The sequence below is a fragment of the Melanaphis sacchari genome, unplaced genomic scaffold (assembly GCF_002803265.2).
Source record: "Melanaphis sacchari strain LSU unplaced genomic scaffold, SCAv2.0 Contig54_pilon_pilon, whole genome shotgun sequence".
NCBI classification, from domain to species: Eukaryota; Metazoa; Arthropoda; class Insecta; order Hemiptera; family Aphididae; genus Melanaphis; species Melanaphis sacchari.
Genome location: NW_020271380.1, coordinates 897,008 through 924,305, shown reverse-complemented (window position 1 = coordinate 924,305; position 27,298 = coordinate 897,008). Strand labels below are relative to the sequence as shown.

At 24.1% G+C, this 27,298-nt stretch overlaps 3 protein-coding genes across 6 annotated transcripts; 2 read left to right on the top strand and 1 right to left on the bottom strand.

The window, feature by feature from the left end:
* Window positions 1–6,243: 6,243 nt before the first annotated feature.
* LOC112599664 (rho guanine nucleotide exchange factor 10-like) lies at window positions 6,244–14,116 on the bottom strand. 3 transcript variants are annotated; one of them, XM_025346668.1, is made up of 17 exons: window positions 13,756–14,116; window positions 12,445–12,716; window positions 12,101–12,374; window positions 10,577–10,715; window positions 10,340–10,508; window positions 10,042–10,197; window positions 9,670–9,966; window positions 9,512–9,604; window positions 9,214–9,438; window positions 8,979–9,140; window positions 8,741–8,914; window positions 8,478–8,649; window positions 8,278–8,420; window positions 7,640–7,860; window positions 7,263–7,554; window positions 7,065–7,193; window positions 6,402–6,935 (listed from the first exon to the last, which is right to left on the bottom strand). In XM_025346668.1, exons 2-17 carry the CDS (start codon window positions 12,694–12,696, stop codon window positions 6,402–6,404), a joined length of 3,432 nt encoding a protein of 1,143 aa, XP_025202453.1. In that variant the 5' UTR covers window positions 12,697–12,716; window positions 13,756–14,116. The 3 variants fall into 3 exon arrangements, with proteins under 3 accessions (XP_025202452.1, XP_025202453.1, XP_025202451.1); XM_025346666.1 differs by having other exon boundaries at window positions 10,340–10,511; window positions 13,756–14,115; XM_025346667.1 differs by lacking the exon at window positions 13,756–14,116 and having other exon boundaries at window positions 6,244–6,935; window positions 10,340–10,511; window positions 12,445–12,696.
* A 192-nt stretch (window positions 14,117–14,308) lies between these two features.
* Window positions 14,309–16,738, top strand: LOC112599692 (OCIA domain-containing protein 1). 2 transcript variants are annotated; one of them, XM_025346709.1, is made up of 7 exons: window positions 14,309–14,470; window positions 14,538–14,674; window positions 14,799–14,922; window positions 15,297–15,486; window positions 15,555–15,691; window positions 15,748–15,871; window positions 16,512–16,738. In XM_025346709.1, exons 2-7 carry the CDS (start codon window positions 14,615–14,617, stop codon window positions 16,669–16,671), a joined length of 795 nt encoding a protein of 264 aa, XP_025202494.1. In that variant the 5' UTR covers window positions 14,309–14,470; window positions 14,538–14,614; the 3' UTR covers window positions 16,672–16,738. The 2 variants fall into 2 exon arrangements, with proteins under 2 accessions (XP_025202494.1, XP_025202495.1); XM_025346710.1 differs by having other exon boundaries at window positions 14,533–14,674.
* Window positions 16,739–19,793: 3,055 nt separating this feature from the next.
* Window positions 19,794–25,438, top strand: LOC112599672 (aspartate--tRNA ligase, cytoplasmic). The gene is made up of 13 exons (XM_025346682.1): window positions 19,794–19,965; window positions 20,146–20,198; window positions 20,648–20,735; window positions 20,924–21,110; window positions 21,167–21,269; window positions 21,339–21,522; window positions 21,900–22,040; window positions 22,416–22,587; window positions 22,660–22,807; window positions 24,576–24,765; window positions 24,832–24,912; window positions 24,981–25,092; window positions 25,177–25,438. The coding sequence occupies exons 2-13, from the start codon at window positions 20,161–20,163 to the stop codon at window positions 25,338–25,340; spliced, it is 1,608 nt and encodes a 535-aa protein (XP_025202467.1). The 5' UTR covers window positions 19,794–19,965; window positions 20,146–20,160; the 3' UTR covers window positions 25,341–25,438.
* Window positions 25,439–27,298: the final 1,860 nt, after the last annotated feature.

Sequence of the window (27,298 nt, the reverse complement as noted above, 5' to 3'; positions counted from 1 at the left end):
TTTATTATACTTCTGACCATTTAAAAAAATTATAAATGTTAATAGATTAATACTAATTACTGAAGTTTTTAAATTACCATAGTTCTTATATCTTATATATCTTCCAAACTAATTATCATGGGCCTATTATCCTTAATACATAAAGTTAAATAACTGAAAAACTACTCTCTCAAATTTTAATTTTGATACGTCAAAATCTTCAAAGCAGTTATTTGCTAATCAATTTACAGTAGAAAAAAGAGGTTATTTCATTAAAACAAACATTTGTATCTCCACTGTGCAATTCATAAGCAATAAAAAAAAAAATGGAAGAATTTGAGAATTTAGTCTTAAAAAATTATTATTTCCATAATAAGTTTTGAATAATTAAAACATTGAAAAAAAAAATAGATGAACATTCTTGGTTAATCACCCTGACATTGTACATGCAGTATAAAATCATCGATCGTTTTATAAATTTCATCACATACATAAGCGATAAGACGGACAACACATTTTTATGATAACTAGGTATAAGTATTATTTTAGTATTAAAAAATTTCTCGTATTATTTTTTCCCCCCTAAAAACGCACGTATTCAATAATATAATACAATTAATATAAAATGCGGTCACGTTTCATTGTACGAGTATGATGGCATATGAGCGTAATTATTATACTATAACACCTATAGGTGCTTTTATTTGAGTGATAGATATTTATAAATTTTAATATTAAATATAATATATAATAACTGGCCAATCCAAAATATTTAATAAACACGCCGACCTACCGACCAATGGACTTAGGTTAATGTCCGATAAGAAAAATTTAAATAAACGTTTTAAATCTTTCATTCACTAGTCCACGTTGGGCTATATATAAGTATAAGAACTGGGTTCGATCGAAGCGTATTTTCGGTGCTTTCTTACGGTTCGCGTGCACTCGTTTTTATTACGTTGACCTCGTTAAGTTGTCGTTTTAATATTTATATTATGGTAATTTCGCTTTTTTTTTTTTTTTTGCTCCAATGTAAAAGTTCGTAATAAAATATATATGTACCTAGGTTACACACAAATAGACATATGGTATAATGTTATAATGTATACCTATTTATATAATGAACAAAACAGCAACAGCAGAATATGATGGTAATAACTAATAATGTTAATAACGATTGTGTATTACCATTAATATTTAATACACAGCGAGCTCATTCGCTTTTTTTTTTATACAGTTATTCAAATTCTGATTTTCAGAACTAAAAAGTATACTACTTTAAGACAGTATTTAAAATTCTTGGAATTATTTGCTCTATTTAAGGAGCATCCGGTGGAAAACTAAACTTCTATTATTCATATGAAAATCCAACTTTTTTACTATGATTACATATTTAAAACAAAATTCGAATGAGTAGTTTTTGTGTTATTCAACTATGTGTATTAAGGTCTAAGGATAATAATTCCAAGGTAATAATGGGTTAATAGATATGAGGGCTACGGTGATTTGAAAATTTTAGTGATTAATATTAATCTACCAACATTTATAATTTATAACAATGACCCGAGTGTATTAAATACTAGATATTATGATACTACATAATATCCACATACCTGTTATATATATATATATATTTCATATTTTTATAAAGCCATTTTAAAGACCATATCGTTCTAAGTATAATCATTCTAATAACTGCAAAACTATACGTTGGAATTTTAATTTTGATACATCAAAATTGTCAGTAAAAATTATCCATTACAAATTAACAATAAACATTTTGCCCAAATGATAATAATAGCATATTCTATATAATATATAGTCAAAATCAATTTAGTCTTTTTGAGCTATTTATAGGAATCTTATAATTTTTTTTATATCAAATAACAGTTTTCACATGGTGTAAAAGCTTGAAAATTTAAAATATAAATTTAATCATTAATTATTATTTTAACCATTTATGAATATTAAAAATACATCTTCATATAATTTAAATAATATTACTTTTTAAACTGAACACTGCAGACATAATACTAGACAAATATAAAACATCAAAGTAATCAATCATACACAAAAATGAACACAATCTACGTACTAATTTATATTGGTCCAACAATTTATAACAAATTACCATTAAAAATTAAGTACATTCATTCAAAAATCTTAGAAAAAATATAACACTTTGGCAACTATGTAAAAAGTTTACAACATAACTGAATTACTATGTCAAATTATTTTAATAATTATTAGTAATTCAGTAGTTGTTGTATCGCTATTTATATTGTATTATACAGCACGATTTTATATTTAATGTGAAAAATAAAATGCATGTATTTAATTATGTAAAATGCTTTAATTATATAAAAAAAAATTATTGTAATTGTTATTTTATTAATTTTACTATTTTTTTATTAAATTTATATTTTAAAATTGGAACTCATGGGCCCTCACAAAAACATGTTCAGTAGAACCCATTATCTTTTTGAAGACTAAATAATAATACAAATAAAATATTACAAAAAAAAAGGAAATTTTCTGTATAATCCATGACATGCTTAGTAATCTGTAGTCCCCGGACATGGGCGTTATTTTCACGGAGGCTGTTCAAAATTGTTTGTAGCTTATATTATAAAGTTTCTATTAAAGAAAGTTATATCCACTTTTAATATTATTCTTTATCCTCGGTTTACCTATATTTTCATAAACTTTAAATTATGCTTAGTAAAATTCTATAATGCCGGTTTACTGATAGGATGAAACTAGTTACTACACCGATTTCTTGACCTATACATGACGAACGCTTAAACTTTCTTAAACTTACACCATCACGGTTTGAATTACTGAACACGTATCTTGTACGTAATGAGAACGTTATAATTTGAAAAATCAAAATCATTCACTTACATCAAATACTACCGTAAGATTAATACCACATGATGCTAGCTGCCAAGGCTATATTAATTAGATCCGTAATAATTTGTGTACATTTTAAAAGTATCTAGTAAATTGAGTCCTGTGAAAAAAAGTAGTTGGCAAGTTGGGTCTGTTCTTTTCTTTGATCATTATATTTAAATCTTTATCATATTATTCACTGGAAAGTACACAAAACTAATTTTAATTTAAATAATGAAAATAATAATAAAAACTGATTTTTTGATTAATAATGTATACAGTTTAAACGAATGCGAAGACGAACACTGCAAGATGTCTTGAACATGATTAGCGACCAAACATTATATTTTAAGAAGTGAGAAATAAAAATTGTCTGCTGTATAAGTCATTAGATATTATCATATTAATATTTATTAAATTATGAGTTCATATTATTTTTCTAAGGAAGGAAGGGTCAAGTGCCTCTTTCTTACCATACCTCTCCAATTAGCACCCGCAATTCTATATATTGTGTAAGAATGATATTATTAATTAATTATAATTATAAACAATGAAACAAACATAATAAATACTACATAGTAATAAAGGAAAAAACATATATTTAATCTTTTTTTTTTTACACAAAATACAAAAGAATTTCTTTTTACAAATAAAATCATTTAAAACTAAGTTGATTTAAATTATAATCATGTATAGTGTGTACAATATTACAACCACGTTCAATAATTATAATATATATTGACATAAAAAAAAAAAATATATATATATATATAGGTATATTGTAATAATATATGATTAAAAATTTCGATTCTCGACTTTGATATACGTAGTAGACACAGCTCGTTCAAATAGACATTAGAAGTAGTACATATTGTATTAAATTATGTACTACATAATAGATATATAGTAATATAATGGGAGTATTGTAATAAAAATATAATATAAAATAATATATATAATCTTTTTATCGAGACGGATAAACAAAAGAAAAACAAACAAAATTTTCAAATAAAAAGCGATAAAAAAAAAAATATATATAAATACAAATCTCAAAATACCATTCTTTTGCAGCAGCGCGAGATGTAATCATTTAAATACAAACAATTATAATAAATGTAAATATAATTCACCGTGTAACATTAGTGGTAATAGTAGTAGTAGTAATAATATATAATCAATGTTTTTTTATAAGCAATTACAGGTACTGTTGCGTTGTGTGTGTACAGTAATACCGAGCAAACACTATTTTTTTTTTTTTATTATTATGCAATATAAATTGACGAAATGTATGAAGACAAAAATTAGTTTTTAAACATAATATGTTGATTAGTAACGATTAGAGAGAACATAATATTATAATTGTTTAAAGTTTAACAATCTATAAATAAATTAACATCGAAAAACGTCAATAGCTACTAGCGTTAAAATAGCGATTTTCTGATTACGATAAATGTTTGTGTACGTGCATTTGTGTATATTTTACTTATTTTGTACTTAATTGACTAAATATACAATGTTAATATATATTATATAAATATATATATATATATATATGTTTGTAAGTGTTTTTGTAATTAATTTATTACTTAAATAAAACTAAAAGTTTGGCGCATTATCTAGGAAGAAACACAAATTGTTTATATATATATATATATATAGATATAATATATATGTAATATTATTATTATGCACTAATAGTAAGTGACAAATATGTGTCAGATGTAATATTAATACCATAAAATACAGTTTATTATCGCATTAGATAAATAGTTATAATAATAAAAATAATACAAAACTTTAAGTTAATAACTATCACCTATTATCATATTACAATGTATATAGTATATATAAAAATGATTTTAAAGCATTTGAATGAATTGTAATAAGAATATCACAGTACTAAATATGGGTAAAACACTTATACACTATAAATTATATTATATTTTTGTTTCTTCGAGGGCTTAAATGAGTTGAAGGTACAAGTAGCAATGAGGAGCAACAGGGTTATATTAAAATATATACTAGAAAAAATGTTATATTAAAAACTAATAATACTAGTCATCTGATGGCAATAAAAAGCCTTAAATAAATAATATTGCTTTAAAATGCACTAAAAAAATCCAATATTATACAGTATCTTTCATCATTAACTTATTCAATTATAGTACAAAGAAGTTCAATCAAAAGAGTAGTGAGCAATCATAAACCAAATGAAATGGATGAATTATATATATTAATGAATGTGTACATTTTAAGAAAACATGAAATATTGATAATTTTCAAAATGTAAGAGCATAAAAAATTGATTAATACTTCATACTAATTTCAAGTATTTAAATTGGGAAAAATGTGCTTGAGTAGTGTAATACTGAAATTCATGCATAGTACATAATTTAATAACTATGGATTACCGTACAATAATAATATTCTATTCAAATTATCTATGGATTTGTATTATTTTATTTTTTTTTTTTTAATGATTGTAACGTATACATTAATAATTTTTAATCATTCCACAGCACATAAACATTATGTTATTAATTGTATACAAATACACTAATACATACTATCTTAAATACTTATAATAATATATTAAGTATTAACTATTTATAATCAACAAATTCACAAATTAGAGCTGTTTAAGTAATACATAGAAAGTTAGTAATAATAAAAGTAATAATTATGAATAAAAATTAATTATTGAGCGACTAAAAATATTAAAGTATCATTTAACTAAAATAATAATTAATAGCACTAAAAGACTGATTATGAAGGAGAATAAAAATAAAAAAAAGTTAGATAATATTAAATGATTACTCCGATAATTTAAAATGCAAAGAAAATTGAAAGGAACATGTTGCACTATTTGTCTGTTTGTATTTTATCATAATTACTTTCAGAATATATATGTGAGGATAGCTATCACATATTTTTTTTTTAACATAGACAATATTAGAGTATATAATATTAATATAAAATAAAAAATCAAAATGAGAAAAAGTTAATTACTCAAGTAATTTAGAAAAAAAATCACCTCTTTTCACAGCAATGTTTTCATTTAAATATTATTATTTAATTTAATACTTATTACTATTAATATTATTTACAGCTACAATATACAGCTCTAAGGAAGAAGAACGTTTTGATTTGGCAAGATAAAATGGTCATTTGGCTTCAAAAAGGTGTTTCATGAAATATGTTAGTATATATTTATTTAGAAAGCATAAAAGTAAGTAATAAAAATTAGAATTTTTTTTTTTAATGCAAGGTTAGTTTATATAGAAAAGTTATTTTCTAACTTAATACAATAATCAATGTATAATAATAATTTATTATCATCAATTAACTTATGTTAACTTTTAAATACTTGATTCTGATGGTAAATTTAATTAATTTTTAATTATTTTCACAACACTAATATGTTCTAAAACATAATAATATCAATTTCAGAAACACCCTGTAGGTTAAAGATAACGAGTTACCTACAACTCAATAACTATTAAAATTAAATTAGCATTACCTACTTACATTTATAACTTAATCTCCCAAAGGATTATGTAGGCATTATTTTCAATAGTTGAACAACATGGTTGCTGATAATTGACATAACCACGTCCACAAGATACCGTTACTAAAGTAAAATCTTTTTTTGATACATCCGACGATCTTGCATGTTGTACTGCTGATGATTCATCAGTTGATCGCAAAGACCATCGACTCGAATTTAAAACATCCTCATTTTTATCATAGTCCTTGACACACATCAAACGACCATATAGATCATAAATATCACTAGCTAATGTTTTTGAAGGTGGACGTTTCAAAACAGTAGGTGGATCTTGTAATGGCACCAAAATAGATATTGCACCAGTATGCCCATGATAAGAAACATTTACTTTGCCACTGATTATCGGTACACCTTCTAAACGAGGTAACGGAACAGTTAAGCTAATACCAGCATCAGTTCCAACCCATAGAAGGCCTTTACAAGCCATCAATGCAGTAACATTGACTGGTGTAGCAGTGCCCTTTAATCTTATAACATTTGATGCAATATTAATATCCTGGAATAATAAAAAAAAAAAAAAAAAAAATAATAATATTATAAACAAGTATTATTATTAATATTGTGAATCAATTATTATAAATAAAATAAATATTATGGTATTCTATAAACACTAAACAAATTTTACCTGTAAATGTTTAAAAGTTTCAGTATGGTACAAACAAACAGTTGTTGAATTCATTAACGAAAGCCAAAGTCCAACACCAGAATGAGCCAAAAGGTTAACATTTTTTCCATGATGAATGGTGAAATTTTTCTAAAATTGATGTTTCAATTATTTGATAAAATACTAAACAATGAATATATTAATTAATTTGATATTTACTTGAAGTTCTCCAGTGATAGCACTCATAACAAACACTTGTTTTCCACATGCTACATATAATGATAAATTGATAGGTAATATACAAGTGATAGGCGCATCAGGACCCAATACTACAATCTCTGGTTCTTTGGACTGATTACCTCTTCTATAAAGTAATAATGAGCCATTTGATAAAGCTACAAAAACGGTATCACAATGGTGTTTAATTGCTGTGACTCTGAGGCTTTCGTCTTCGCCTGGTAATGAAATACTTGCTTCTTCCGACATGTCAGCAGTATTAAAAATTAAAATACTATGAAACCAAAATAAAAATCCATTAATATTTATTAATTAAAACTAATATTATTTAAAAATATTTATAAAAACACTTTAATCACCTTTTATGATTAGTACCCATCCAAACTGTATCAGAGGCTCTGACATACTCTATAGCAGTTACAATAGTTTGTGGCAAGTCTAATGTTGTAATTTGTTTTAGAATACAAGTATTATTAACAGACATGATGGCTATATGTGTATTCATTGGAATATTTGTAGTGCAAACCCACAAATATGAAAATTTACCACAACCAGAAGAATAAAAACATCCACAAGTCACCTATGCAATTATTATAATATAAGTAATAAGTAATATAAATATAATTTAAATTTTTCACTAAGAGAATACTACATCTACATGTGTTTTCTTTATTTTACAAACATACAACATGGCTAAATTGTGTTCAGTAAAACTGATATTGTATTGATAATTTTAATATTAGAGTAAACTAATAAATAATTAAAATTAAAGGTAAGAATAATTATCTATTATACGTTATAAAAACCAATTAAAAACAACAAATAATTTTTTTATCTTAAGTTTAGTAATAGGTTAATTAAATTCAATATCAAAGCTAATAACACAAAAAAGGTTCTATTGAATTCAAATGTCAATTTGTTATATTGTGTATTTGTAAGACGGACATACAACATAATATGCAGATATGGTATCCTCTTAATTCAATTCAAATATTACCTCTGCTTGTTTACTAGATGAAGTTATGGGATGAGCACCAACAAATAGAGGCATTTTTGTCATTGGTCGCATCAACTCCTGATCAGGAACTTCCCAAGCTGGAGAATTATTTGGATCGAGAGCTAATCGTGCAAGCCTTAATTCTATAAAACATTTTTAAGGTAAGAATAGTAATAATATATAATTTTTCTAAAATTTACCAGTGATCCATCCTTTACGTAAATCAGGATTTTCCATTTGAAATGTGTATCCTTGACGATTAATAAATAATTGGAGACAACAGGAATCCATCCATGCTACCTGATCTCCTTTATATTGCACTTCACACTGTATTGCATTTAAAACCCCTTTTAAATTATCTGGAGCAAGATCCTAAAAACAAAAGCATAGTTTCATGAAAATATTATTAATAATTAATATATGATAAATAATTTTAATTATATAATTATAAATTTAAACTAACCAAATATGTGCCTTTTAATGTTGATGCTAATTCAACAATACGACTGATTACTTGATAATCGTGCATTAGATGGTTCATTTCATTACATAAATTATCTGTTGTAATACTATTATGTGATCCTGCACTACCAGCAATTGTACGTGAAACACTAGGTAATGACAATGTGTCAATGACCTAAACAAACAAATTTTAAAAATTAATATAATAAAAAAAAAGAAATAAAATAACTGTAAAATACTTGAATTTCAGCAATAGGAAAACTCCATTTGAATGTTAATCTTTTTTGTGATGTGTTATTGGAATCATCTTTGTTATTAACAGAGACACATACAAGCAAATCATTTAATAACAACAGACGTCGAGGTTTACATTTTCCAATGACCTCTCCATGATTAATTTCCTGTGAATAATATTAATGTATAAAATGTATTTTAAAATGTAATAAAAATTTATAATTTATGTTAAGAACTCACTATTTGTGTAACATCATCTTGTCTTAGAAGACATCTGTTGCTGTCTGCAATGGGACGAACAGCTAACTTACTAGACACAGATTTTAACATTTCTTTAAATGCTTGAGCCTGCTCACTCTCACGTTTTCTCTCATTGAGCATTTCTGCTAATGATTCCAATTGAGTTAATGCTAATTGTAAAGACATTCTATCGGGATGACCATAACCTGTATTATGTAATAAATCCTAAAAAAATATATACACGTTATAAACAATGTTTAAATCATAATTTTAAATTAAGATAATACTGAATACAAACCTGGAGGAAAAGAATGAATTGTGGAAATCGTTGTACAGGTTTAACCATTAAACTATAAAATGAAAGACGGTCATGGGATGCTTCTTGTCGATTCTAAAAAAAAAAAATAATAAAAAAATAAACTATGCTAAATACAAAAATAAAATATAAATACTAACTTTAAAAAATTCTGCGAGAGATGCTTTTCTTTTGGTTTCAGTTTTTGCCAATTCCATAGCATTCAAAAAATTATTGATAAACCCACTATAAATATCCAACACAATTGCTTTACTAAAAGATCCTACAAAAACATCACCAATTCTATGATCACGATCCCAATTTGCAACAGCTTCAGCTAATGCTATTCTAAATAGTGTATGGCATTGAAGTATCTCCGGAACTCGATGAAATAGTATTGAAATTTTTGACTGACTTAAAATTGATGGCATACTTTGTTCAAGAGGCTTTTTGTAATCCTGATATTATAAAATATGCAGTTTTTAAATTTAATATACTTATACAAATGCAATATATTTTTTTTATTAACTCACATTCACAAGTCTATGAAGAGTAGCTAAATATGAATTTTCACTTCTCACTATATCGTCAACAATATATCTACGTCTTAGTTCTTGTTCAGAAATATCAGGAGGTGCTGGTGGAAGACTTGGTGGAATAAGTCGTCTAGAAAAACAGTCTTCTTCAACCTAAAAATAACAATTTATTTAATATTAAATATTTCTATAATATCTAAATACCAACTAGATAGAATATGTATTTTTTTAATTTTTCTATTGGATATATTTATACAATTTTTATAAATAAAGTTAAAATTATTAATTAGTATACCTCTGGTAATAAAGGCATTTTACTATTTGGCCGAACATCTAGATCGTATTGAGAGCATCGTCTTAATGAAAACCATCTCGATAATAAACCTGGACTAGAAGGTGGATCTGGAGATGGAGGGTTCTTTGTCCATCTTAATGTTTTAGAAACATTGTTTCTTGTATCATAACTTCTAAACATAAAAGAAACATAAAAATAAAACAACTAAGAAAATAACAGAGAAAATTAAATACATACTTGTTACTTTCTTCTTCTGATGAAAGTTCTGGATCTCTATCAGAACTTGAACTTTTTTGTGAAGGAGTATGGCGCTCATTAATAGTGGTTGATTGTGTTACTTCGTCCCATGAATTTTGTCGCCATCGCACAGACTCATCTGATTATAAAAATAAATATTTAGGTAGGTGCATTTTTCTTATTTATCCTTTTATATTTTTAAAACTATTATTAACCAAATTAAATGACAAATTATTATAGATATAATATATTAAATTGTACTATTGCTTTTTAACCCAATTTATAAAAATATAATTAAAGGTAGGATGTTAATGATGAATAATTTTATTTTTATAAAGTAATTGTTTAATCGTAAACCACTCAAAGAATCAAAAAATATTAATATTTTTGAAAATCTTTTTTTTATATGATTCATAGTCAAAAAAAAACAAAATTTTTTTGAGTTTTATACTTTTTTGAATAACAATATACATTTTAAATTTTATATTCTAAAGCAAAATATTTTTAAGTATCAAATTTCGATAATTAAAAATGAAAATACAAACGAGTATTTTTTAAGTTATTACTTATTAGTTATTAGTATTTAAAGTTTTGGTGAACGAAATGGAATGGTACAAAGATACTCTGCAAAATGTTGGTCTACTACACAATTCACCTCAAATTAAAATATTTATAATTTAAAAACTACTATTCCAAATTTTATTTTTAATCAACTAAATATTACAAAAAATATTCTACTTCAGAATATAAAAATAAAATTAAAAATTGTACATTATCGTTAAAAAACCAAAAAATATAAAAACTATCATTTTTTTTTTAAACATTGTTTTATTTTGAATGTATATTATACAAAGAAAATATTTTCAAAAATGTTAATAATTTGGTAATTATAAGTGATTTATGATAAGAAAAATTATCTTGTATAAATCATAATGTACAATATTCACTAACCAAAAACAAACAATTAGTCACATTTTACATAACAATTTGGAAAATGTCATATTTTTTTTTGCATTTTTTTATTTATCTAAATAAACTTTAAAATTACTATTTAGTTGAATGTAAAAACTGTAATAACAAAGAGTTTTTCTTACTAATATGTGAAATAATCACAATAAATTATACTGTTATCTCATTATCGTTAATACTAGTATAGGCAATTTTTTTTTTCTTTATCAACGAGAAAAATTATAAAACAACTATCTTAATACAATGATAAATAGACAAAATATTTTTTAATTACTCATTGTAAGATAAATATTTATTTATATTCTCTGAACTAATATTTGTAAAAAAAAAAACATTAGTTTACAACATGATATATCAATTCTTTGCTTGTATTTTATAAATATTAAATTTAGCATTAGCTATTAGATTCTAACAGTAAGATGAATTTTTTGTCTACATTCTTAATAATAACATAATTATATTTTTGGAATACATCTAAAAATAAAATTGTGTATGCTTAATAAATATATAAATTCATAGCTCAACTCAGAATCTAGTAAAAATTAATTAACTAACCTGGAAGTGATGTTTTACTCGGACTGGGTGAAATTAATGTAGGCATTTTATTCCAAAATCGTTTTGTGCTAAAATGAGATTTACGAGGTCGGCTTAAACTATTTGTACCACAACTGCTAGCATCACATGCAACCCCACTATCTACACTTAAATTCACAGGTGAACCATCTCTAGAAGTTCCTAAATTAAGGCCAGATGAACCATTATTGTTTAAACATGCACCATTGTCAGGCATTATCATTGCTTCCATTGATAAATTTAATTCATCCAAAACCTTAAAAAAAAAAGCATATAATTATATAAAAGATACATTATACATATCATGTTGTTAAAAGAATACTTGCCTGTAAATGTTTCGAGTGGACATATCTAACTTCTTCATCAAGTTTAGATGTTCCAATCTCTTCATATATGTTCTCTTCACGTCCATATCGGTTGATATAACTGTGTTTTGAACATGAATGCGGTTTAGACCCATGAGGACCATGCTCATAATATGCATAAGCATAGTCACCATTGCTGGAAGCGGGTCCACTGTACCGAGGACAGGTACGTCGACCATCGACATATTGTGATTGTTTATCTCTGGATGCCATTTTAATCAGCTATGATATACCTAAATATATATGCAAATACATTTATTTAACTATCTAGATATTTTGATAATTAAAACCTAAAATGATTCATTAAACAAGTTTATTCAGTAATTGAAAGGAAAATACAGTACATATCTAATTCAAAACAATGAACAAGTTCAATGAATCAATCAGATTTATAAGAAAATTAAGTAAAACTTCGTTAAAAAGTTTTAAAAACGACCAAAATAGAAATTAAATCTGATAGTTTTTATAGAATAGTATTAATAGTATTAGATAAATATAATTTTTATTATAAAATAAATTGTGCTCAACAGTATAAGAACATATTCATAATGAAAAATGTTTATTAACATGTCTTATTTAAAAATGTTTAAAGTGCTAATATCAAAAATTAGACTCAGAATATTATCTATTTATTCTATTTAATAACTTTAATTAAAATAATAAATTGTAAATACAATATGAGTCAATATTCAATAGTTTAATTAGATAATTACAAAAAGTATAAAAATTTAATGTAAACTGCTAAAAGCAAATTTTAAATAATTTAATTCTTATAGATGCTAGCTAATATTTAGTACTTAACTATCAATCAAAACTAATGTTTATAAAATAAGTATTAAAATTAAGCAGACATTTATTTATTTTATGTAATCAATTAAATTGTTTAATATTAATACAGGTAGTCCACAAAATATAAATTAACAAAACTTATAAAAAGTAGAATATTCAAGGTTTTTAAATAATTTAATAATCTATTTAGGTAACTATCTCATCTTAAGTATAACATTAAAACATTTAAATGTTGCTAATTAATAAATGTATTACTATAGATGAGGAAAATGTTAACTTAAACCTAATACTAGAACATTGAAACAAAAAATGAAAATACCTAAATTAATAGATTTATTTCTTTTGTCAATATTCCGAGTCAGTACTAAAATACGAAACAATTTTACTATTTTATTTCACTAACAGTTTTAATATTATATTTTATACATTGTTCTATACGATAAAAGTTAATATCAGCCGAACAAAAATAATTGAAACCCTTACGTTTTTATTAATACTATCCATTTCCGGCAGTACGAATAGTACGATGAAGTAATTCGAAACAAAAACACTAATGGAACATTTTGACTCCTTATAAACAATGTTCTTAGTACTTTAAAGATCACAACGACAAAGACGACGACGACACTAGACAGCAGCTATTGAGAAATCATCCACCGAAACTATCATAGACTACGATGTTCACAACGAATGAAATTACAATTTATAAATTAATAGTAAAAAAATATTAATCAGAATAACAACATTGGTTAATTGACATTATTGGGGGAACGACTTGTGTGATTTGGGAGAAGGATAAAAAAAAAAAAAACCGTATATGAAAAACAATATTATATTAAGTACCTGTATAGTATAACTATAGTATAATAATGAAATGAATAATGATGGAGTGGTGATCAGATTATTTATTAGGACGCGTTTGGAAGACTGTGATCGTGGCTGCGCTCAGTGGACAGACTGCCGTTATCACATGCATTGGACGCGTTTTTCCTCCATGTTTGAAGTGTTTGAAACGATAACGATAACGCTTGAAAATCAAATATAGTTAAATTCATCATTCATCCTAGTATTCTACCATCCAATATTCATTATCCAAGGATTTTGGTTTGAGTTCACGGAATAAGGCTTTCTGATTTTTGATAATAGCGATTTGCGGCTTGTGAACTTACCGCTCAACAAATAAATAATCAATTATCAAGTACTGCACATCTGTAGTTCGCACCCGACCAATGTCTGAATTACGTTTATTTTTTGTCAAAGTATAGCGTTCTTAACGACACCAAAGCATTATAATATAAAAATATCGTAAGCCATCAGTCCGATCCATAATATTCGAGTGGCAATGGCAAATCTAAATCCCGGCACACCGCCACAGCAAAAGAAACCGTCTCCAGATTCACTTGTAAGTCATATTTTGATGTTTTGTACTGTTGTACCTATTTTTTTTATTTATTGTGTTTACGTTCCAGCATTCGTAAAATGTATTATAGTATGGACATAATTTTGATTTTTTTTCTTTTATATAGTTCTACCAGTTCTCACCAGAAGAAACCAGAGTCATGAATGAATGCAACACTGAAAGTTTTTTTCAAAGAAGCCTACCACTATCACTGATTACAGGTGCTGTTTCCTATGCTGCAGTTAATGCCGGTAAGCAATTCCATTATTGTTGTTTTGCTTTGTTTATATATAACTGTTAAATATTAATTTAAAAACTATCATTTCGAATAAAAATCTTAGCAACTTCAGATATGTGATAATTTTGTACACTACTGTTTAAAGAAACGTTTTTAAACTGGTTAACAGGCGCCTCAACTGAAACTGGTCAAGAGATCTTCTTAATACTACTCTATAACTGTTTTTCTTTTTTCTTTTTCTAAACTTCTGTACAGACTGCAGTAAATATTGTAAATATTCATTATAAATATTTTCAAAAATATAAAATAAAAAACTGGTTAAGTTGCCTGGAAAGCATTATACTGTTGTATATTAATTTGTTATGTATCATTTGTTTATTGTTTAAGGTTATTTAAAGCGGAGTTTAAAATGGGGTCCATGGCCTAAAGTAATATTTGGTGGTCTGTTTGGTTATCTAATTGGTAAATATTCTTATCAAGCAAAATGTGCTGAAAAATTAATGCAGTTACCTAATAGTGAACTTGGACGAGTGCTCAGGGAACGTAGAGGAAAAACAAGTGGAGAATTTTTCCAAGAGTAAAGAAAACAGAATACAATATACAGTAACAAAGAATAATATCCAATTATCTTCATTTTTTTTTCAGAAATGTTACAAATCCAACTAATATTACACCTGGAAATGATATGCCAACACTTTTGACTGATTACAAATCTAATGTAGATATTGATATGCATAAACCTACATACTCTTTAGATACAGATTATAGACCCAATTATGATGGTAGGTTATATCCTTAATACTATTATTTACATATTTCACATTCATTTGTCATTTAGGTTTACCACTTAGGAAGGAAAATGAAATTTCACTGTCAAATGTTACACCTACTTCTTACGAAGACCTTAGGAAACTTAATAGACAAGAATATGATAGAACACAACCAAATAAAGTGACTTATAGGTAAATCATTTAAATAATTATACCCTATTAAGAAAGAACCTAAGTGATTGATTTTGTGCACATGTTAACGGCATTATATTCACAGCAGATGTTCAGGTTGTTGACCATATAGGTGACATATAAATGTTGCCTGACCAAAACTGGTGCTGGGTTTCTTGTTATGTGAATAGAATTAATGATTTTATAATTTGTAATTTATTTTTTTTTTTTTTTGCCATTGTTACAATAATAACAATAATAATATTAAAAGCTGATACGTATATCAACTGAGCTAAGTTCATATTTGATATACGAAGTTCCTATGGATAATTAAATAATATTAATACAATTTTAATTTATGGTATTAATATATAAAATTTATTATACCGTTAAAAAAGTTCATTTAATTTTCTAGTTATACAAAAGCATTGATTAATTTATATTATCAATATTAACACCAAAGTTTAGTTAATAAGTTAGATATTTTAAGACATATTATAAAAGCATTAATGGTTTTTTTAATTTAAATATTGATAATAAGTATTAAATTGTTTTAATTTGCTTATTATTTTAATATTGCATTATATTGAAAATTATTTTCGAACTTGAAAAAATTATAATTATAACTATAACTATAAGCATTTTAAATATTTTGATTTAGGCAACCACCTCTATCAAATTCTCAACCAATATGGGATAATCAAGCTTATCCGCCATCAAATACTCAACCAACATGGAATAATCAAGCTTATCCATCATCTGACCAAACAAGGACTCCTCAACATAGGGAATCACGTAATCAGTATGGAGATGTTGTATAATTATAGATAGTCATTTCCCATTTACTTAATGTAATATAATATTAGTTTTGTTTGTTATAACCTAATAAATTTATTCAGCATCTAAGTTTATTTTTTTGTTAATATGTTATTGATTTTGAATATCATCTTCTGGCTGCTATAAATTTGTTATTATGAGCACAGAATAACAATGTGTACCAGTAATTTGCTAAACAATTTTCAAACTTGAAGCAAATTACTATTTGATGACCCATGCATCCAGCTTTTAATTTACAATTTTTTTTCACTTAACAGTAAAATTAATATAATTGCTAAAAACTTTATATCATACTAAATACCTACCCAACCATTTTGGTCTTAAGGCGACTGTCTAAAAGAATTTTACTTTTACATACCACTAATATGTATTAATTACTTTAAAATATTAAAAAATATTTAGTAATATTACTATATTAGTATGAAACAATACATTATACAGTCAAATAGTTTTCTAATTCATGATTATTGTTGAATTTATAAGAAATATAATTGTTAACAAAAAAAAAAAAAATTGCCTATTAATGTTTTCCAGTTTGTTTTTCTCGTAGGATATAATGTATTATAGTAACATAATGCTCACAGTAATTACTAGTTTATTATCTATAAAACTTTAAATTACATATTGATTTAACAATATATATTTATATATATTATGTTAAAAACTCGATAAATTTCTTCTGAAAATATTGTCACCCATTCCGCTCATTCTGCCATTTAAATTGTAGTGTCAATAAATCAAGTGTAGTTATTACTTAGTAACAATATAAAATAATTGTTAAAAATTACCCCTCAGATTATTATTATGATATAATTTTTTAATGTTTTAATAATTAATATTTTACACATTTTTCCTTTTAACCCCTTTATGTTAAAAACAATTTATAAAAGTATTCAATATTTCCATTTAAAATAATTTAGTACACTACTATAATTGTCTTGTATTGGTTATACAGTAGAATATTAAAATATAGATTAACCAAAATGGTTTTTTTTGCCACTGACTTATTTAATAAAACAATATACAAGCATCTTACATGTGTTTATATATATAAGCAGTTAAGTATTTACATACGATGTATTGTTTATTTTTAATCTATTAGCAAATTTTATTATGTTACAAAACATTAATGTGTATGTATATATAAATTAAAATACAATCATTGTTATTAATATTTAAAAATTAGAAGCTCATAATTTAATTTTAAAATTCAAATTGAATAGTTTTATAACATATACATGAGCTATAAACCAATTAAATAACAAAACAGTATTAATTGAAGTTTATAATCCTTCTAATTTGGACAAACAATATTGTGTTCAGAACAACTTGCTATAGTATTTTTTTTTTTTTTTTGCAAGTTCTGATGAGCTTCTATCTTTTATCTTATAGTTATTTTGAAAATATTCTTTTTTATATGTTATCAGTTTATCTTCTCCAATATTTTCTTTAGACGAAGACACTGTAACAAATATATAAATCATGCAAAGATTGTATGCTAAAAACTTTACATTTAAATTTTAATACAGAAATTTGCTGTTCTAATTTTTTTAATTACTATTAATCTCTTTTCATTTCTTTCTTAAATGTCAAATTTCATATTCTTCTTTAAAACATTGTTGAGCATCCATATCTCTTATAGACCTTTTAATAATTTCTTCTTCTAGGGCTTTTTTCTCTTTTCTGAAACAAAATATAATCATAATTCTATAAGTCTTCTTTTGGTTAATCTTTCAAATATTTTAAAATTTAAAGTTGCTTGTTCAACAAATTTATTTGTAATAAACAGTCTGTAAAATAGTATAAAAATTTGATCTCTAAATTAAAATACTGAAATAATAAAATCAATTAGAAAATAATATTTAATTATTAATGTTTTGTGGCTTAATTTGTACATTTTTTTCAAAAAAGATAAATAACTAACATTCACTATGTAATTGATTAATTATTTTAACAGTCCATAACCTTAAATCTGATTCTTTTGTTAAAATTTCTGATTTCAATTTAATATTATCATCTTCGACTATTTATAATTGCTCTACATCATTTTGAAATTCACTAATAAAAATATTTTTTGTAGTTTTTAATTGTAATTGTGTTTAATATAATTCTTGTTTAAAGTAAAGAGTTCTATTTATAACATATTAAAACATGCACAGCTGCAGTATTAAATTTATAACATTGTAATATGTATCTACCTAGTTTAGATTAGTTTAATAACTTAATGTATCTATTTATTAAGATAGAGAGATCATAAAAAATCATTTTAAACTATTAAATAAGTTAAATATAATTTTAAGAATGATTCTTCATCAAAATAATTAAAAATTCTAACGTATAATATATAATTAAAAATATATTAAATAAATATTTTTTATAAAAATTTGGGTTTTTTTCAACTGGAAATTATGTAAAAAAAAAAATATTTTCAAAAACATCTGAACTTCAATTCAAGATATATTTAAAGGTTCCTTCTTTCTAGTCACGATCTTTATAGTTTATATTCTATTCGTGTGCTTAAATTTATGAGAACGATGATCCATCTTTCAATTTCAGCTAATCGTCACTCATTTTAATTAATTTAATATGTGTTAAATACTATCTGTCTTTGTTAATTAAATATCTAAATTAGGTTTCAGTTCGTATTGCAATAATAAACAAATAAATAACAAAATTATTTTTATTATAGGTAATTATAATATTAAACAAATAATAAGATTTTAAATATTTAAATAACATGTTAACATATAAATTTGTTCAATTTGTTGACTAGTGATAATGTGATAATTTGTTTATTTTAAGCATTATTGAGTAATATAATATTATTATGCTCTATGATTCATTGATTCTAAGTTAGTTAATATGATATTTTTCTTCCATGATACTAATGTAATACTAAAAAAAAAATTCACAGGCTTTATAAAAATAAAAAATACATATATATATATTTTAGTACATTTTCCATAGACTTTACATTGTCTATGATATTTTCATGATTTGTGGAATTTTTATCTACGGTTGATAAAGACAAAATTGATAAAAATGATATCCACTATCATTTAAGTAAAACTGTAGATAATAATTCTATCCAAAGCCGTGTTATATACGTGATGATTATACTCGGTTATCGCCGTTATCGGTATTCACTATCCAGAGTCCTTAGAGCTTTAAGTTTGTACACTTCAAACTTCAAGTAAACCTTAGAAGTTTAGTAATTTGATATTGTGAGGGTGGTATTGGCATATTTTGGCATCCGATTATAGTACACGTTTAGACTTGTGAGTATTTTGTTGATTCATTAATTGTAATATTCATTATAAAACACATTTTTTATTGATTGATCATAAGATATTTATTCATTTATAATCTCAAATAATGTTTATCTCAAACTTCCTATGTAGTTTGTTCTATTTATTATAAAACTATTGATAATATCATAAATTTAATTTTTCTTTTAGATATCAAACTGAAAAATGGCGTCAAAAAATGGTGCTGTTGAAACGCCAGAAGGGTAAATTATTTTATTTATAACTTGCATTTATTTATTTTATGTTTTTTAATTTAAAATATTCTACAACCCATTTAACTTTAAAATTTGAAATTTTTTTGTTTTAAAATCATATTTTAAACAAAAACATTTCACTGAGAATGGTTTTTAGTCTTTTTCTGTCACTAAGGTTCAATAGTTAGTCATCTTTTTTTTTTTGCTTAGCACCAGTTCTTATGGATGTAAATAACTAATTAGTTATGTTATTTTATACAATAATTTATTTATATTATTGAGTCAAGAACTATACCTTTTAATTTTGTTATTATAGGTTTATTTTTATATAGATTAATTTTATAGTAGTATTATGTATGTGTAATATTTTAGTATTTTTATTTTTCATAAATAATAACTTTTACATTTTTATTGTTTTTGTTTTTATTTTTAATATTAATTTTAAAATGTTATTTTAGTGAGCAAGTTAAATCTAAAAGTCAATTAAAGAAAGAAGAGAAACTTGCAGCCAAAGCAATGAAGAAGGAACAATTCAAAGCAACTAATGTAAATTTATAAAATTTTTACGTTTTTAATAATACTTAAAACAAATTTCAAATTAATAATTGATTTATGATTGAATAATAATTAATTTTTTTGTGTCTGCTCTGATAAAATACATTAAGTCAATTTTTATATATTACTAGTTCTAAAAATGAATTTAAATCTTATATTATAATATTTAATTTAAATAGAAAGCAAATACTAATGATCAAGAATCTGGCGAAGACATCTCTGTTGGAAAGTATGGAGTTTTAAAAATGATTCAAAGTTCTAAAAATGTATCCGATCGAGTATTTGTGGATGTAAAAAACATTATGACTGTTTTAGCTGAAAATAGTGTTTGGATACGTGGAAGACTTCATACTAGTCGTGCCAAAGGTAATTAAACAAATAAAATATAATATTTTATGCATTTTAACATATTTTAATTTTAGGCAAACAGTGTTTTATGGTTATCAGACAGCAGCAATGGTCTATTCAAGTGTTAGCTGTAGTATCTAATACTATTAGTAAACAATTTGTTAAGTTTTGTTCTAAGTAAGGAAGATAAAAAATTAATAGCTTAATACAAACACTAATTTATTATTTATTTATTTTAATTTGTAGTATTAATAAGGAGTCTATAGTAGACATTAAAGGTAAAGTTACAAGAACACCTTCTAAAATTGGATCATGTACACAACAAGATGTTGAAATACATATTGAAGAATTATGGGTTGTTAGTCAATCTGCTAATCAACTTCCTTTACTTATTGAAGATGCATCTAGGCCAGTTAAAGGAGATGATGATGTAAAGTATTATCTACATTTATATTTGTAAAATGTGTTCTATTTACACATGATAATTTTTTATATTATATATATACCCATGTTATCATTAAATTAAACTTATAAAAAACTTTTCCTATAACTTTGACCTTGGCTATTATGATTTCTTAACGTTATACTATATATTGACTTTTATCTGCTATATGCCCATACTATTTCCTTTTACGTCTAATTAAAACCTAAAATGTTTTATAGATATTATAAATATGTATTTTAAAATGTTTTTCTCTTTATTTTAAATACATAATTTATACTATAATTATAATTAACGCATTAAATATATCTTATAATATTGACGAATTATTAACTTATAACGAATTAATTATATGTTTATTTTAGGACCAAGGCTTAAATATTAAAGTCAATCAAGATACAAGACTAGATAATAGAGTAATTGATTTACGTACTCCTGCTAATCAAGCTATTTTCCGTCTTGAGGCTGGTGTTTGTAAACTTTTCCGAGACTTGCTCACTGCAAAAGTAAATGAGTTATAAAATATATTATTTTATTTATTTAATGAGACCTGAAGATATTTTAGATTAATGAATTATATGGTTGAAATGCTCAATTTATGTAAATAATGTGTAATAAACCATATCCAAAATATTAAGAAGTATCAAGTACATTTTTTAATTTAATCAGGTTTTGTTACAACCTTGTTTTGTGTAATATTTTATTTTTTTTTAATCTGTAATCTATTTATTAAAATATAGAGTTTATTATTTATTTTTAATTTTTAATTTATTTATTTTAGTACAATTTTAAAATATTTTTATTCAATATGCAAATTTAACCTACTGATTTGTATTTTTTTTTTATTATAATTAGAGTTTTGAAGTATTTTGTTTATTTAGGGTTTTGTTGAAATCCATACTCCAAAAATGATAAATGCAGCAAGTGAAGGTGGAGCAAATGTTTTCACAATATCATATTTCAAAGGCTCTGCATATCTTGCTCAATCACCTCAATTGTATAAACAAATGGCAATTGCCGGTGACTTTGATAGAGTATTCACAATTGGTGCAGGTATGAAAATCGTTTTTTTACTATTACTATCATCAATTATTTATGTTTAACTTAAATATTTTTATATTTTAGTCTTTAGAGCAGAAGATAGTAACACATATAGACATTTAACTGAATTTATCGGCTTAGATTTAGAAATGGCTTTTAAATATCACTATCATGAAGTAGTTGACGTTATTGGTTCACTTTTAACCAACATATTTAAAGGATTACGTGACAAGTAAATACATTTGTACATTTAAATCTATTAATTTTTAATAATTAATTATTACTCATTAAAATTAAATAATTTCAAGAAATATAAATATATATAACAATAAAAATCATAAATATAATAATAGTAAAAGCAATTATTTTAAAAACTAATTATGCTAATTGTGCCTAAGCTGATATTATGAATCAGTATTTTGCACTCCTGGTATTAAATATTTTTATGTATAGTTAACAGTATTAAGTACAATACATTTTAATTAAATACAATATTGGTATATTTTTATTTTTAGAATTTTTAGATTTTAATCCATAAAAATTAAATTACAATCTAACCTAAAAATGTATCTGTACTATGCCCAAATCACAAATAAAATAGTAAACTATCTAAAAAATTCTAAAAAAATCAATCTTATTCTTTATTTATATCTGTTGATATATTATATTCCTTTTGTTTTACTTTTTTCTTATCTAGAAGCATTCAGTAATCATCATGATTTCTAAACCAAATAAGCTCAAACACTCATACACCTTATACTTATAATGTTTGTGCATAGACCTTTATAAGGTTTATGCAAACACCTCATAAGTTTTTATACCTACATTAGCAAAGCTCTTTGAAAACTAATTTTACATTAAATTACTCCATTAACTAACAAACATAATAAATTACCAAAATTTTGATTTCGTTTCTGTCCTTAACACAATATGGTAAATTTATAAAATCATGGATACAGTTTCAGCTTTTTTGAGAATTAACAATTTTGCCACGAGGTATTTTTAAATATTTTCCATGATTTTGATTTTATTTGATATGATGGGCTTCGATTCAAACTTAAACACTCTCCCTTTGCTATACATTCATGTAATCAAATTTTATCTTGTAAAAACTGGTCAGTTTCAATACTTAAAAATATGTATTGAAATTAGAATATTTAATTGTCTAGAATATTAAGACTGGAGTTCACCTTAACACATTCACTCTGTTTAATCCTCTTGTTTAACTCTGTTAAATAGAAGATTTATCACAGGTACTATGTGATGCATAACAAATACATAAAAATTATAATCCACCATAATAATTAACAATTTAAAACTGTAAGCAAATTGCAAAAAGACACTATGAAAAATTGTATTATACATTAATAAAGCATAAAAATCTGTTAATTAAATGTATGTCACATCTTTCATTGCTACAAATTATCTGTCAACTAAAAATAAATGGTGCTAGAGACCTTCTAGGATAAAATATGGAAAAAATCTAAATTTTAAATTCTTGAGTTCTATTACTGAATGGTCTTCTCTTCATATTTTTTTATGGCATTATTCCGAATTTTCTCAGTTATTATAAAAGATATTAAATATATTATAGTAATATAAAAAATCAATTTTTAATTATCAAACTTGAACAATAAATTCTAATAATTTTAAGCTTACGATATACAATTCTTTAATGATCTTTTACATTTTTACAAATAAAAATGTACCTTTAAGGCAAGATGTATATTGTTTTTTTATATTTGTTAATACCAAAAGATAAAAGAATTGATTCAATAGTTTCATATTTTTCTTTATTATATGCAAGGTTTAGACCAATTAAAAACCCAAAAAAGTATCTATGTAGATTGTAAATATTATTAAACACAGATTTTACTTTATATCAAGTTTTTAAAACTTGTCTGAAATATTCTTTTTTTTTTTTTTTAATATTATTTTGAATGTACTATACATTTAAAAATTTTATAAAATATTACTACAAATATATTTTTATTGTATAGTTATCAATCTGAAATTAAAACCATTTGCGAACAATACCCAGTAGAACCATTTAAATTTTTGGATCCACCTTTAAAACTTGAATTTCCAACTGCTGTTAATATGCTTCGCGAGGCTGGAGTTGAAATGGGTGATGAAGATGATTTATCAACGCCAAATGAAAAATTACTTGGACGTTTAGTCAAAGCAAAAGTATAACCAACATTTTTGCTAAATTTAATTTTTTTTTTTCACTTATTATTATATTTGTTTATATAGTATGATACAGATTTCTACATTTTGGATAAGTTTCCTCTTGCTATTCGACCTTTTTACACCATGCCAGATCCTGATTCAAAAGTAATTTATAGTATTATGCTCTAACTTTTTAAATTTTTTAATTGATTTACTATTTTTATTCTTAATAGGTGGCTTCTAATTCTTATGATATGTTTATGAGAGGTGAAGAAATTTTATCTGGTGCTCAGAGGATACATGATTCTGATTACTTAATAGAAAGAGCTAAACATCATCAAATTGGTATGTTTATTATAGAATTATGTTGGTCTATGAATAAATAATATTTTTTTCAAGTTTATTATTGATATAATATTATTTGTTTAGATATTGAGAAGATTTCAGCTTATATAGATGCTTTCCGTTATGGATGTCCACCTCATGCTGGTGGTGGAATTGGGTTAGAGAGAGTAGTCATGTTGTACTTGGGCTTAGACAACATAAGAAAAGTATCAATGTTTCCTCGTGATCCGAAAAGACTTACTCCATGATTAAATTTTACTTTATAAAATATTAATTTTATTATTATTTTTGAATGAAGTTTGTTGATAATGAATTATGAAATTGTCTTTAAGATCAATAAAGCATTTAATAATAAAAAATAAAAAATATTTTAAAATTTTTGTGTCCTATCTTTATACTTAAAATTTAAGATAATAATTATTGAATTAATGACATATAATCACTTAGTATTTTAGATTTTAAGCAGAGCTTCAATGAAAATTTAGTATAAAGTTACCTATATTTTATTCTTCAGGAACTTTCAAAGCTTAAAAACACTTGTACACAATTTTGTTATTGATATTTCAATTTCAAAATTTGATATTTAAATGAAAAATTATTATTTTATTATAATTCAAAAACATAATTTGCAAAGACTTGAAATTTATCACCACTATAAATATTGTTATTAATTACTTAAGACAATAGCATTTTCAAAAAAAAAATTAGATTAATTTTAAGCTATTTACACCATAAACCAATTCATACGGTTCTGTGTACATTAACAGTATAACATTAACTTATGAGTTTAAATCTGTTAAGTAAAACTATTTTATGTGTATTTTAACTATTAATCTAGTAGATAGAGTTACTATTTATTTAATGCATGTGATTTTAAAAATGAATTCAATCTTACAACTAATAATAAGATTGATTATTTTAATAGGAATATAAATATGCCATCAAGTATACTTAATAATATAGGCTGACAGACCATCTCTACTCAGAAATTATTTTTAATTCTATAAAATAATATTTATTGTTGAATTAAGAACTAGGTAATCAATTCAATTTTTAAACTTTAATCTATCAATTTTTGGCATTTTTGATTTATTAGATAATGTTTTATGATTATTTTTTTCAATATTTTTAATAATTTCCATCAATTAAAACATTTAAAGGTTACATATATTTTATGAATTATTTTTATTTGTTTAGTTTTTGTGTTATGCATTTTTCACACGTTATATACCTATCTACATTATAGCCTATAGGTAGTATTGTTTATAATAAATCAATAAGAAATATTTTTAAATCAATTCTTAAGTATAGGTACCTACATACTTTAATATAATTTTGAAATTAGAATGCTTTTATAAATGTTTTTAATGCATTTTTCTAGATTTTGTGGAATTTAATACATTAGGTACCTATGCATTATTAATTATTACTATTTACAAACCATTTGTTTAAATAATAAATAATGCTTATACAAAATGTGAAGGTCATGTAATAATGTTGGTGTTTACAAAATATAAATTAATAATTATTGATGAGATTCTTAGAATAATAATAGCAATGATAAGATATTTTGTAATAAATCGTCTACTGGATGGAGTCGATAAATGTAACAATAGCTATATTATAATAATTATAGGTATCTACTGCAGAATAAAACTATTTTAATTGTATCAAACTATCAACTGTTTAATAAATTACATAAGGAAAATGCTTGGTTTTTTTTTTTTTTTTAAGTTAAATAATAGGGCGTAAATTAAACAAATTACAACTCCCTTCCTCAAAATTTAAAACTCAATTTTGCACAAATGCTAAATGAATTCCAAAGCTTTTTTCGTTAAAAATTTAAAAACAACTGATAGAAATTTATCACAGTGAAAACTAGTTTTTTAGAAAAAAACGATCTACAGATTCATTAATACCTAATACTGATAATGTTTAACCGAACTATAAGCTTACTGTACTATATTTAATGAACAGATTTTTTTAATGGAGGTAGTAAACTACCTACATTAAAAAAAATAAATAGATACTGATATTTTTACTGTTTAGTAATTAAATAACATTAATATACATATTTTTATGAAATTGTAATATTAACATATTATAAAAATATTGAGAACTTTAGTTTGTAAATAATGGTAAGTTATTTTTTATACCTACTTTAATTTTTAAGAAAATAACTTTATTACAATAGTAGTAAAGATTT